The 14,191-nt window shown below is 34.6% G+C and overlaps 2 protein-coding genes across 2 annotated transcripts in view; one reads left to right on the top strand and one right to left on the bottom strand.

The window, feature by feature from the left end:
* The window catches only part of LOC148949539 (uncharacterized), a 66,625-nt gene extending 61,922 nt beyond the window's left edge, over positions 1-4,703 (top strand). The window contains exon 5 of the mRNA XM_089092721.1: positions 4,687-4,703. Within this exon, the coding sequence (XP_088948847.1) occupies positions 4,687-4,703 (17 nt within the window). The remainder of the gene's footprint in view (positions 1-4,686) is intronic.
* Positions 4,704-8,498: 3,795 nt separating this feature from the next.
* The window catches only part of LOC148949538 (uncharacterized), a 122,032-nt gene continuing 116,339 nt past the window's right edge, over positions 8,499-14,191 (bottom strand). The window contains exons 4-5 of the mRNA XM_089092720.1: positions 9,933-9,993; positions 8,499-8,537 (exon numbers count right to left, since the gene is read on the bottom strand). Coding sequence (XP_088948846.1) covers positions 8,499-8,537; positions 9,933-9,993 — 100 coding nt within the window. The remainder of the gene's footprint in view (positions 8,538-9,932; positions 9,994-14,191) is intronic.

The raw sequence follows: 14,191 nt of genomic DNA, 5'->3' as shown, positions 1-14,191 counted from the left end.
GAGGTTCAGACTTTGAAAAATGAATCAAAGGCTCGTGATGCGAAGATTGCTAGTCTAGAAAGCCAGCTTGAGGAGCAAAAGTCAAAGTGTGATACAATCAAAACGAAATTGCTGGAAATCGAAGTAAAAGACCGAAAACTTAACTTAATCATCTTCGGATTACCGAAAGAGAAAAACCAACAGACAGTTCTCGCGAATGTGTCTACGTTACTGACATCAAAAATGGAAATCATGGATAAAATCCAAATATCACAGTGCTACCGGGTGCCTCAGAAGTCAAATGTGTCTAGTCGTAAGCCGATCGCCCCTCCAGTTTTCGTAACAGTGTCGTCAGAAAAAGATATTCAATCAATCTTCAGTTCGATATCGAAGCTGAAAGGAACTGGGGTCTGGATTTGCACGGACTTGCCGCCCAAATTAAACTCTGTTAGAAACGAGTTACGGTCTAAGAGTAAGGAGCTGCGAGAGAATGGATCCGCACAACTCACACGAGTGAAACAAAAAAGGGGCCAAACTCTGGCTAGAGTATAAATCGGATTCTGAGTCGTAGTGAGCAAAAGTATTAGAAATATTAAAGGCGACTAGTGTATAGATATTAGATCAATCCCGCTCTAGATTGATAATTGTTTCGTTTTTGTGTTTGTGGAATGTTGACTTTTTATTTTTATGTGTTATTTAGGCTAGCTCGGTTCAAGTTTCTTTTGATTATTTCTACCCCAGTTATTTCTGTTCTACTTATACCTTCTCAACTTGGGTCTTCTCGAAGGATGATAAGCATAATAGGTTTTCATGGCTCGGCAGTGGTACGGGCTCCTTGTCACACGGGCTTTCTGGCACGGGGTGGGATCTTTCGAATATTACTTAATTTACTTTAAAGTTGTCGGGTGCGGGGAGGGGGAACCGATAGACTGGTGGCTTTGGAGGGAAAACCCCTTAACCTATCTTTACTTTCTGAAACTTTTCATGTATTCGGTCAAAGAGAAAACAACACTTTTTCTAAAATAAGACCGCCATCGTACGTTTCTCCTGATGAAATAAACAGACTTGAAGATAATTCATTGTGATTGGGATTTGTGAATGTACAAGGACTCATGAGTTTTATTGATAAACTAACAAATTTATTGCCAGCAAATCAAATTGTTATTTTGGGGATTTGTGAAACATTTATTAATGATGAGACAAAATATAATGTAAAAATTCTGGGATATAAATTCATTGATAAGAATCGACTAGTCCATGAAAAAGGTGGCCTTGGGTTATTTTTGACTGATGGAGTGCAGTTTGAGCGACTGCCAGAACTGGAAAAATATAATGTTCAAAAAGTGTGTGAAATACTGGCTGTTGAATGTCGGCTTGGGACTAAAAAAATTCAAGTTTGTGTTGTGTATAAGCCCCCGTCGGCCCCAATACCGTTTTTTTTTTTGCAATCTCTGGAGTCTTTACTAGCATCTTTGGACGATAAGGATGTTGTGGATATGGGGGATTTTAATATAAACCTACTGGAGATTAATGAAAATACCCATACAACAGAATTTATTACATTAATGACATCGAATTCCCTAATTCCTTCGTGTACAATTCCAACGCGTGTTGCATCGACTAGTGCAACTCTCATTGACAACTTATTTTTAACAACACCAGCCAAGTCTTCACAGGTTGTTCTGACGGATTTCTCTGATCATTTTTTTTTTAATTTCTGATGGGAGATACCAGATTCATAAAATAAAATCACCAGAAACAGCAACCCGGATTATTAATAAAAAAAACCTAGAATGTTTAAAAGATAAACTGAATTTGAATGATTGGTCCCCTGTATTTGACGCTGCTGAAATAAACTCTGCGACGGATTATTTTTTAGAAGGATTTAATGCTGCACTTGATGAGTCATGCCCAAGAGTAAAAAAAAAAACAGAAATATAATCAAGCCATCCAACAATGGATATCGCCCGCCCTTTTGACGTCAATAAAACATAAAAACAATCTCTATAAAACTTTAATATCTTTCCCAAGTGAAGAAAATAGAATAACTTTCAAAAATTATAAAAACCTACTTTCAAAAATAATACGTAATGCTAAAATGAAATTTTATTTCGATTCTTTTAATGAAGTAAGTAAGTCGCCAAAGAAAACTTCGGAACTAATCAACTCATGTCTAAATCGATCGCGGACGTCTTCTTCACCATCAAACATACGGGATGCCCATGGTAATACAATTGAAAGGGAACTAGAAATGGCAAATTACATAGATTCTCATTTCGTGTCAATAGGGCAGTCAGTTGCTAATAAGCTCCAACGTAATATGTCCCATGGACAATATAATTATCGTACGTACCTACGAAGTACTTCTGCAAAATCTATGTTTTTAACTCCAGTAACAGAGGAAGAGCATGCTAAGGTGGGTAAGCTTTTAAAGAATGGAAATTCCCCGGGGATTGATGAATCGTCGACCAGTATTGTTAAAGCCATTTTACCTAGTATTAATAAAGTTATGTGTCATTTAATAAATCTGTCATTTAGATCGGGAGCTTTTCGGGATTCTTTCAAAAAAGCGAAAGTGTTACCGTTTTATAAAGGTGGTGACCGGACTAATTGCTCGAATTATAGACCCATTTCTATTCTTTCGGGTTTTTTCTAAATTAATGGAGCGATGTTTTTATAATCAAATGTATAATTTTCTCTGTTCAAAAATTTATTTTTTCAAAAACACAATATGGATTTAGAAAAAGAGCATAGTACGCAAAATGCTATACTAACTATGGTACAATTTATTCAAGAATGTCTGGACAAAAAACGGATCCCGGCGAGTATATTTTTGGACCTTGAGAAGGCGTTCGATTCGTTATGCCATGAAATATTGTTGTGCAAATCAAACCATGGTGGGATACGAGGACAAGCGCACGATTTTATCGCATCTTACCTAAGTGGTCGCTCCCAAGTGACTATGGTCAACGACACAGTTTCGGATCCATCTCTGTTGTCAAATATTGGTGTCCCGCAAGGTTCAATCCTGGGACCATTGCTTTTTATAATATACATAAATGACCTTCCATCAGCGACAGAAAACCATGGTCTGAATGTTCTTTTTGCTGATGATACTGGATCATCACTTACTGGACAGTCGGAACAGGATCTCAAAGAGAAGTTGCAAATCGTATTTTCACAACTTCTTGTATGGCTAAAAGCTAATCGTTTGTCATTAAATGCATCAAAAACCAAATTTATCATTTATATTAAAATTGGGCAGAATGCACAAAGAATTTCAATAATATTTGATCATGCTACAAATATTCAAATTCCAAGGGTAACTTCGCTCCGGTATCTGGGTATTATTATTGATGAAAATCTGTCATATAAAGAACATTGCAATATATTACGGGTTAAAGTTGCTTAAGGGATTGGTATAATGCGAATGTTTCAGCATTTTTTTCCATATGAAATCCTACGTCTAATTAATTTTGCGTTGGTTCATTCCAATCTTACGTATTGTCCTCTGATATATTTGGCAACATTCAGATGCCATGTGAAACCGATAAAAAATCTTCAAAACCGGGCTCTTCTAATTTTACAGAAATATTTACCATCACCGTCTTCGTATCCTAATAAGAGTAAAACTGAAACTTTATGTCTTCTAACTAATATTTTGCCTGTTTCACAGATATTCACCCTTAATTCTTTTTTATTTAAGGTAAATATGACCGGTCGAAACTACCTACGTACTTTCGTTCAAATAATTTTTTCCTGTGCAACATGCCCATTCTTATGAAACCCGACATAAATGGAACATTCAGCTTCTAAATTAAACACAGGGAGATCACGGTTCTCGCCATTATTTTCAATCACGGGTTCATGGTGTCTTTATCTACGATTTATTGATTGCAGCAAATCTCTTCTAAATATAAAAAAGCAACTTCATTCTATCCTTATAAATAAATTCAAGAATTAATAATATATTAAAAAACTGGATACATTTGATAATATTGTTTTGTAGGGTGTTTTGCCCTGTGAGCTGCCGGTAATCGGTTACCCTTGCTCGCCCGTCGGTTTTTTTTTGTTGGTGTGTTTTCGTTGGATCTTTGCCCGGTGTTGGTGGGTTTGTGGGGTGGATGCCCGTCTATTGGTGAGTCATGGAATAACTCTTATTTATTTTTTGTTGTCAAACAGGTTTATTCCGATTACTGTACTGGGTTTTTGTCATTCGACCTTGTGTCTCCGGCGTTTACCCTCTTATTTTTGTTTATTTTGTACAGATATTTTAAAATTAAACATTGAACCTTATATATGTATATATATATATATGATATATATATATATATATATATATATATATATATATATATATATATATATATATATATATATATATAACCCTGAACTATATATATATATATATATATATATATATATATATATATATATATATATATATATATATATATATAACCCTGACGGACAATGTTAACTGGACTTGTACGTAAAATCTTTTTATTATTGTTTTATTATATTCTTTATTGTTTTATTATATAATATTTTATTATTTCCCACTCTAGATTGGTAATTGTTTCGTTTTTGTGTTTGAGAAATGTTGATTTTTCATTTTTATGGGTTATTTAGGATAACTCGGTTCAAGTTTCTTCTGATTATTTCTACCCCAGTTAATTCTATTCTACTTATACCTTCTCAACTTAGGTCTTCTCGAAGGATGATAAGCATAATAGGTTTTCATGACTCGGCAGTGGTACGGGCTCCTTGTCACGCGGGCTTACTGGAGCAGGATCTTTCGAATATTATTTAGTTGACTTTAAAGTTTGCGGGCGCGGGGGGGGGCACCGATAGACTGATGGCTTTGGAGGGAAAACCCCTTAACCTATCTTTACTTTCTGAAACTTTTCATGTATTCGGTCAAAGAGAAAACAACACTTTTTCTAAAATAAGACCGTCATCGTACGTTTCTCCTGATGAAATAAACAGACTTGAAAATAATTCATTGCGAATGGGATTTGTGAATGTACAAGGACTCATGAGTTCTATTGATGAACTAACAAATTTATTGCCACCAAATCAAATTGAAATTTTGGGGATTTGTGAAAGATTTATTAATGATGAGACAAAATATAATGTGAAAATTCCGGGATATAAATTCATTGATAAGAATCGACTAGTCCTTGAAAAAGGTGGCCTTGACTTATATTTGAAAGACGGAGCGCAGTTTGAGTGACTTCCAGAACTGGAAAAATATAATATTGAAAAAGTGTGTGAAATACTGGCTGTTGAATGTCGGCTTGGGACTAAACAAAAATTCAAGTTTGTGTTGTGTATAAGCCCCCGTCGGCCCCAATACCGCTTTTTTTGCAATCTCTGGAGTCTTTACTAGCATCTTTGGACGATAAGGATGTTGTGGTTATGGGGGATTTTAATATAAACCTACAGGAATTTAAAGAAAATACCCATACAACAGAATTTATTACATTAATTACATCGAATTCCCTAAGTCCTTCGTGTACAATTCCAACGCGTGTTGCATCGACTAGTGCAACTCTCATTGACAACATGTTTTTAACAACACCAGCCACGTCTTCACCGGTTGTTCTGACGGATTTCTCTGATCATTTTTTGTTAATTTCTGATGTGAGATACCAGATTCATAAAATAAAATCACCAGAAACAGCAACCCGAATTATTAATAAAACAAAATCTTGTATGTTTAAAGGATAAACTGAATTTGACTGATTGGTCTCCTGTATTTGATGCTGATGAAATAAACTCTGCGACGGATTATTGTTTAGAAGGACTTAATGCAGCACTTGATGAGTCGTGCCCAAGAGTAAAAAAAGAAAACGGAAATATAATCAACCCATCCAACCATGGATATCACCCGCCCTTTTGACGTCAATAAAACATAAAAACAATCTCTATAAAACTTTAATATCTTCCCCAATTGAAGAAAATAGAAGAACCTTCAAAAACTATAAAAAACCTACTTTCAAAAATAATACGTACTGCTAAAATGAAATTTTATTTCAATTTTTTTAATGAAGTTAGTATGTCCCCAAAAAAAAATTGGGAACTAATCAACTCATGTTTAAATCGATCGCGGACGTCCTCTTCACCATCAAACAAACGGGATGCCCATGGTAATACAATTGAAATGGAACTAGAAATGGCAAATTACATAAATTTTCATTTCGTTTCAATCGGGCAGTCAGTAGCTAATAAGCTGCAATGTGCAATGTAATTATCGTACGTACCTAGGAAGTCCTTCTGAGAATTCTATGTTTTTAACTCCGGTAACAGAGGAAGAGCTTGCTAAGGTTGGTAAGCTTTTAAAGAATGGAAATTCCCCGGGGATTGATGAACTGTCGACCAATATTGTTAAAGCCATTTTACCTAGTATTAATAAAGTTATGTGTCATTTAATAAATCTGTCATTTAGATCGGAAACTTTTCCGGATTCTTTCAAAAAAGTGAAAGTGTTACCGCTATATAAAAGTGGTGACCGGACTAATTGCTCGAATTATAGACCCATTTCTATTCTTTCGGGTTTTTCTAAACTAATGGAGCGATGCTTTTATAATCGAATGTATAATTTTCTCTGTTCAAAAGATTATTTTTCAAAAAGACAATATGGATTTAGAAAAGAGCATAGTGCGCAGGATGCTATATTAACTATGGTTCAATTTATTCACGAGTGTCTGGACAAAAAATGGATCCCAGCGAGTATATTTTTGGACCTTGAGAAGGCATTCGATTCGTTATGCCATGAAATATTGTTGTACAAATTAAACCATGTTGGATACGAGGACCAGCGCACGATTTTATCGCATCTTACCTAAGTGGTCGCTCCCAAGTGACTATGATCAACGACACAGTTTCGGATGCATGTCTATTGTCAAATATTGGTGTCCCGCAAGGTTCAATCCTGGGACCACTGCTTTTTATAATATACATAAATGACCTTCCATCACTGACAGAAAACCATGGTCTGAATGTTCTTTTTGCTGATGATACTGGATCATCACTTACTGGACAGCCGGAAGAGGATCTCAACGAGAAGCTGCAAATCCTATTTTCACAACTTCTTGTATGGCTAAAAGCTAATCGTTTGTCATTAAATGCATCGAAATCCCAAATTTATCATTTATAGTAGAATTGTGCAGAATGCACAAGGAATTTCAACAATATCTGATCATGCTACAAATATTAAAATTCAAAGGGTAACTTCGCTCCGGTATCTGGGTATTATTATTGATGAAAATCTATCATATAAAGAACATTGTAATAGATTACGGGTTAAAGTTGCTCAAGGGGTTGGTATAATGCGAAGGTTTCAGCATTTTTTTCCATATGAAATCCTACGTCTAATTTATTTTGCGTTGGTTCATTCCCATCTTACGTATTGTCCTCTGATATATTTGGCAACATTCAGATGTCATGTGAAACCGATACAAATTCTACAAAACCGGGCTCTTCTAATTTTAAAGAAATATTTACCATCACCGTCTTCGTATCCTAATAAGAGTAAAACTGAAACTCTATATCTTCTAACTAATATTTTGCCTGTTTCACAGATATTCCCCCTTAATTCTTTTTTATTTAAGGTAATCCGCTTGGAACTACCTACCTACTTTCGTTCGAATAATTTTTTCCCAGTGCAACATGCCCATTCTTATGAAACCCGACATGAATGGAACAATCAGCACCTAAAATTAAGCACAGAGAGATCACGGTTCTTGCCATTATTTTCAATCACGGGTTCATGGTGTCTTTATCTACTATTTATTGATTGCTGCAAATCTCTTTCAAATATAAAATAGCAACTTCATTCTATCCTTATAAATAAATTTAAGAATTAATAATATATTGAAAAACTGGGCACATTTGATAATATTTTTTTGTTGGGTGCTTTGCCCTGTGAGATGCCGGTCATCGGTTACCCTTCTTCGCCCGTTGGTATTTTTTTATTGGTGTATTTTCGGTGGATCTTTGCCCGGTGTCGGTGGGTTTGTGGGGTGGGTGCCCGTCTATTGGCGAGTCGTGGAATAACTCTTATTTATTTTTTTGTTGTCAAACAGGTTTATTCCGATTAATGTACCGGGTTTTTTGTCATTCGACCTTGTGTCTCCGGCGTTTACCCTCTATTTATGTCTATTTTGTACAGATATTTTAAAATTAAACCTTGAACCTTGAATTTTTTTTCGTTGAGGAGAGAAAGTCTTGAGTTTTCTAGTGTCCGACTTCTTCTTCCTCTTGTTGCCTGCGTTAGTTGGTTCAAAATTTTCTGGAGTTAAAAATATACGAAGTAATATTAATAAGCTATATTACCAGAAAGAATGCAAGAGAAAAAATACTTGATTTAAATAAAGTATTTTGCAGGCATCAAGACATGGCTGATTGTAGAAAAAGCCAAGACAGATAGTCCGAGTGATTGAGAGGCAAATCTGGGATAAGTCCTTTTTAAGATTGTATAAAAATGATGTTATTTCATTTGTTGATAGATAAGTCTATCTATCATCAATCCATATGTCATTACTAGGGCAGAACTAAGGTAAGATAGTCATATAAATAAGGGATAAAAGATTGGATTGATTTTGGGTTGACCCGTGACGTACAATGTCCACTGGACTTGTATGCAAAAATTTTGAATTAAAATCAAGTATTTTGCAAGCATCAAGACATAGCTAATTGTGGAAAAAGCAAAGACAGATAGTCCGAGTGATTGAGAGGCAAATCTGGGATAAGCCCTTTTTAGGATTGTATAAAAATGATGTTATTTCATTTGTTGATGGAAAATAAATACTTTCGAAAATAAACTTTGCTACGAGAAAAGAGAATCCCATTTAAGATTTCTAAGTTTTGTTTGGTGAAGGGTTTTGACCGGCCAGAAAAACATTTTTGTTCATATAAAATTGAACAAGAATGGAAATTAAAATGTTTAAAAAAATCTATCGGAGTTAGCGATAAACCTCATTTTATTTTGAGCGAAAATCAACTCAAGTTCGGCAATACATTTTATTAAACAATAATAATACAACCACTTTAAGACCTCTCATGGTCACTTCGAAAGTGGCCCAAGCTCTAGGGACAGTTGTTAATCTTAATTTGGGAGGAAATTAAATATATTTCTTAAATAAAAATAAAGTTTTTTTTACGCAACGAAAATCATTATTTAATTAAACTTTTGATTACAAAAGGCTTACAAAATGCAAGTGTCAGAAAAAATTATTTCCATAAGAAACCAAAATTATATATAAATTATATACGAAGACATTTTTCTTGAAAGAAATCTTTCTTTATAGAAAACTCTAAATAAACTAAACAAAAAATATACTCGTTTAAGTCAAGATGAAATAGTAATATTAATTTCAGCACTATAGTTTGGAAGATCAACAGACCCCCTCAATGAATTAATGATGCTGACAGAATGTATGTGCTTAGGTGGGATAACTTGTATTGAGATTTTAAATTAATCTATGTTCAAACAGTTTAATTTTAAATCCGGATTCAGAATATACCAAAAGCAAAGACTTTGCAAGGAAGACGCTAAGGAAGGGGAGGGGGTCACTTTTTCAAGATTTTCAAGTGTACGATTTATACAATATTAACGATGATGATAAGTCACTACTTTTAACAATTTTTATTTTTCGATTGTATGAAAAGGTTGAAACTGATCTTGAACTAGCTCATTGGCTGGATTCAGAAAAAATTCACACTTAATTATGTTAACACACTTCGACATAACATTTGTGAGAATTCTTTTAATTGGTTAAAGAAGAGCTTATTTTTCCCAATATTTTCTTTCTTTTAAATTCATTCCTTTCAAATATATAGAAGAAAAAATTGGCTAAAAAAAAAAAAAATTAGGGTTGATCGGCATATAAGAATTGAGCGCAAGGAATGGACAGTTAGGAATAGAATGCAAAATCGAAAAACCTTACCCTTAGAGCAGATAGCAGTCCAAGCAATCCAAAGAGTCCCAAAGCAGAGTTGCAATCATAGCTGAAAATACAAAAAATCATATAACAAACAGCCTACCTGAATTAAGTTTAGCAATAGAAGAAAGCCTAACAGAGATACTGCTGAATGGTTGACTGAGCTTTGACCGTATCTGAAAAATAAAACTGAGCTTTCATAACTCACACAAGAAGCCAATCTTTAAGGAAGAGAAATCACACTGAATAAAAAATATAAATTAAATACAATCCAAAAGGACATCACAATGAATATGAAAGAAAAAAAAATTATAGAAATTTCCTTCAGTTGCAACTGAAGGGGATATTGCACAATCAACGCTAGAACTTCATTTGTATTTTACTGAATTCTAAATATGTTGTTTTCTTCAATGAAAAGTTTTGTTTTTGAAAATTTCGTTCCTAGTTTTTGATATGTGCGAATAAAAACTGAATATTAAATTTTATTACGATGCAAAAAAAAAAAAAAAAAAAAAAAAAAAAAAAATGTTGGCCAGATTTTCAATCCGTCTATAAGAGGTCCTTTAAATTAATATTGAAGGAAATTAAGCCCCTGCACTTCTTTCATTTGAATGAATATATTTAGAAATAACATACAGTACTTGAATTGAGTGGGTGACAGCTTTCCTTATATTGTTGAAATGTTAGCTGTTAATGGGAAACATTAGATCTAGAATATCTAGTCGAAGGGTTAAAAAGTTGGATATAAAAAAAACAAGAGTGGAGATTTGATAGCTGCGACAGTCTCCCCTATACTTAGAAAAAAACTTATTTATTTTAAAGCAAATGCGCCTAAAGAACCCTTGTTGTACTTGAATCCTTCTTGTAAAAAAGTTGAACTGTTACTTATAGAGCAAAGGATTGAGGAGGTGATGCACCCATTGTATTTAGGATAACCTTTAATAATAGTATTATAAACAAACAAATTAAATAATAAATACTACTAATACTAATACTATTCACAACTCACCGAAGCACCAAGCCGCCTGGGGCCAACACAGCTACGCACGCTCCTCCTCCATCCCAGTCTATTCAAAGCCTCCCTTTTTACGCCCGCCCATGAAGTTCCCATTTCTTTTAAATCTTTCTTTATGAGGTCCTCCGACCCCAGACGAGGACGACCTGCTTTCTGTTTAGCCCTAGACGGTTGGCCGAAAAGAACAATCTTCGGCAATCTGTCATCCGTCATCCGCACAACGTGCCCTAGCCATAATAAATACGTGTTGTTAAAATGAAAGCAATGAGCCAGATTAAAACTTTAAAAGATACAAGAATTATCCTATGTGAGGAGAGCTACTGCACCCTCCCCTCCCCCTTCGAAATTTTTTCTAAATGCTTTAGCCCAAGAGTGTTATGATTAAAAAGTTCATGTTTGCCACAATGCTTCGGAACAATACGTCTATTCACATTTGTTTTATATGACAGAATAATTAAAAAGTTTGGAGGTGCAAAAATAATAAATAGTATACTTGAAATTGCTGACTGGCAAAATTTGTCACACTGTTTAAGATAGGTCTTATTCTCAATTGACCGCAAAGGAAGAACGAACATTGATGAATTTGAAGCGGTGGTAGGCCCATTCATTTTTACGGTAATTTTTGATCGTTTAAAATTTGACTTTTTGTCAAACCCCTTCGTGGTAGTGACTGTAATAGGGGCAGTAGTGACAAGCTTCACGTGATGTCCCTGAGAGTAGTAAGCTTAGTTAATACCTCCCCAAAGATAGGTGCCTGCCTCTGCTGATTTCAGTCATCGCCCAGCCATTTACCGTCCTGCTAAGTGTCTGGCAATGAAATGGGCTATTATGTGTTACCATATCTTGCTACCCACCAACTAAACGAAATTCACCAAAATAACGAAAATCAACAAAATAATGAAATTATCTGTTGCACAGATGGTTCACACACCCGTGGAAAATCGGAGACAGGAACGTTGCATATACCAGAATGCCTTTACTTTAAATAAGGAAATAATCAATTATCACCTAGGAGAATTTGCTACAGTCTTCTTGGTAGAAATGTTTGGAATAAAGCAGACAGCTAAGAGACTGATTCAATTAGAAATTAAGAATGGAGATAAGGTACCCTAACATTTATTTCAAAATATCTATCAACTCTAACAGAACCGAATTCACTTTTTATGTCAAGTAAAAAGAAGAACAACCAAAAACTAAAAAATTGAAATGAAATGTATCACACATAAAAGCATCAGCATAAAAATTTAAAGAATTCAGTAGAATATAGACTACACAATATAAAGTCTAAAATAAGCAAAATATAGTAGATCGTAAAGGTAGGGGGAGGGGAGACTGAGCTATTTGAAAAATGACTTATGTAGGGAAAACTTTTTTCTAGATCCTTATTTGGATAGTCTTATTGGGTTAAATTGTGATTTTTGATGTAGGAGAGCAAGGTAGGCGAAGTCTAAGTGGGGAAAATGATTATGAATCAGTAAATTCGTCCGGGAGCTATGGAGTTTAATTTTGTCGAAACGTGTGGGAATTTTTTTCCCCTATCTCCGAAGGGAGCCAGATAAGCCCTGCAGAGAAGCGAGATATAAGAGACTTTACCGTCATTAAAGATAATTCTCAGGCATATTTTTTCGACTGCCTTTAGTTTGTCTGATAATTCCTTGGAGATACCAAAATACAAAACAGGATAGTAATACTCAAGGATTGGGCTTACAAATAAGAAGAAAACTCTAAAGTACTGTGGATAAGGATATTTGAACTTTTGTAGGAGCCTAAAGAGGGAGAATGTGCTAATAGTGAGTTACGAGACATCGTCAATGCCTTGACCCGGTTTTAAATTACTTTAGATGGTAACGCCCAGTAATTCTAATTTACTAACTGGTATTTTTTTTCTTGGGGGGGGGGGGTAGGCCAAGTATAAGAATGGGAAGTCTTAAGAAAATTAACTATTAAAATTGTCAACTCATAAAGGATTGCCATTTCCTTAGCATCAGGGTTGCCACTCAGCCGGTTTTTTTGGTGCCACTTTGGGAAGCAAAATAGTGTCAATTTTGTATAGAAAGTGTCATTTTCCAAAAATTTGCCACTCGCGACGCTTCGCGTCGCTCGCGCTCATATCAACAAGCTTTTCAAATTGAAAATGTTGGCCAATCCGCTTGTGATCACCCCCGCGTGGTTTCCCGCATCTTTAAATTCTCCAACATGAAATGTCGGATCTAATGCTATATATCAACTATAAAGAATAAATTTTGATTTTACTTAGTCGGTGCTGATTTCCGGCTTTCCGCAGCCCTTCCACTCTTGTCAATTGTCCAGCCCCCCTTCTAAAAAACCTCGCTAAAACGCAACTAATGCTTACTATGTAAAATGGGAACTCGTCCCATAGAGTACTTTCTTCTCTTTTTTTCTGAGCAGTCTTTGTTGATAGCGTAAAAAAGGATCAGAAAACGGAAAGAGGAAAAACCTTCATTTTTTTTTCTATTCAGAAAACGGAAAAAAAGACAGCAATACTCGTCTATATTTAGAGTTTTTCATCCAGTTTTTCCATAAAATGGACTATCTGGATTATTACAGTGCATTCAGGCGCTTGAAACTTTTTTTTTCTCCGAAAATGCTGAAGAGAATGCCACGAACACAGATCGTAGCTATTGATGACCCTATGATGAACACAACTAATAGTGGTTCAGACACTAACCCTTTCAAAAAGTTTATTTGGTAAAAGTTAGTGTAAAAACAATCAGACAGCTATATCATCTATTCTATTTATAATAATCAAAATAGAAAAAGTGTTACGAGAACTTCCGCCAATCCTAGTAACTTTTGCTTTAAGATGTCTCAAGGGACTAAAGGGTAGGAACGGTCAACTAGCAATTAAGTACCAATATGAAAGCACCTTTATAATAAAACACGAGCATTTAGAGTTTCAGCGTGAAAGCTCATTTACAATCAAAAATTAGTGGGAATGAAATAACTAAAATGAGGAAGTATGTTCTAATTCAATTTATTTAGTGATGTACTATAAACTTAAGTAAGAAAAAAAAAAGTAAAATTATATTATGATTTTGCTAAGGATAGCACAGGGTTAAAGATAATAGAAGTTTGGTATCAATTTTTTTTTTAGTATGATGTTTATGTATGACTATTCATTTGTCCATTGCCAAGAGTTCAAAGAAAAAATATGAAAAATATGAACGGAAATGTTAGAGCGCATTTTTGCGTCACTGGCCCAGTCACTGAAGAGGTCACTAGATATTCT

The sequence above is a fragment of the Artemia sp. Qi Xiang Cuo genome, chromosome 8 (assembly GCF_049724085.1).
Source record: "Artemia sp. Qi Xiang Cuo chromosome 8, ASM4972408v1, whole genome shotgun sequence".
Classification (NCBI taxonomy): domain Eukaryota; kingdom Metazoa; phylum Arthropoda; class Branchiopoda; order Anostraca; family Artemiidae; genus Artemia; species Artemia sp. Qi Xiang Cuo.
This window is presented reverse-complemented; position numbering and strand designations above follow the sequence as displayed.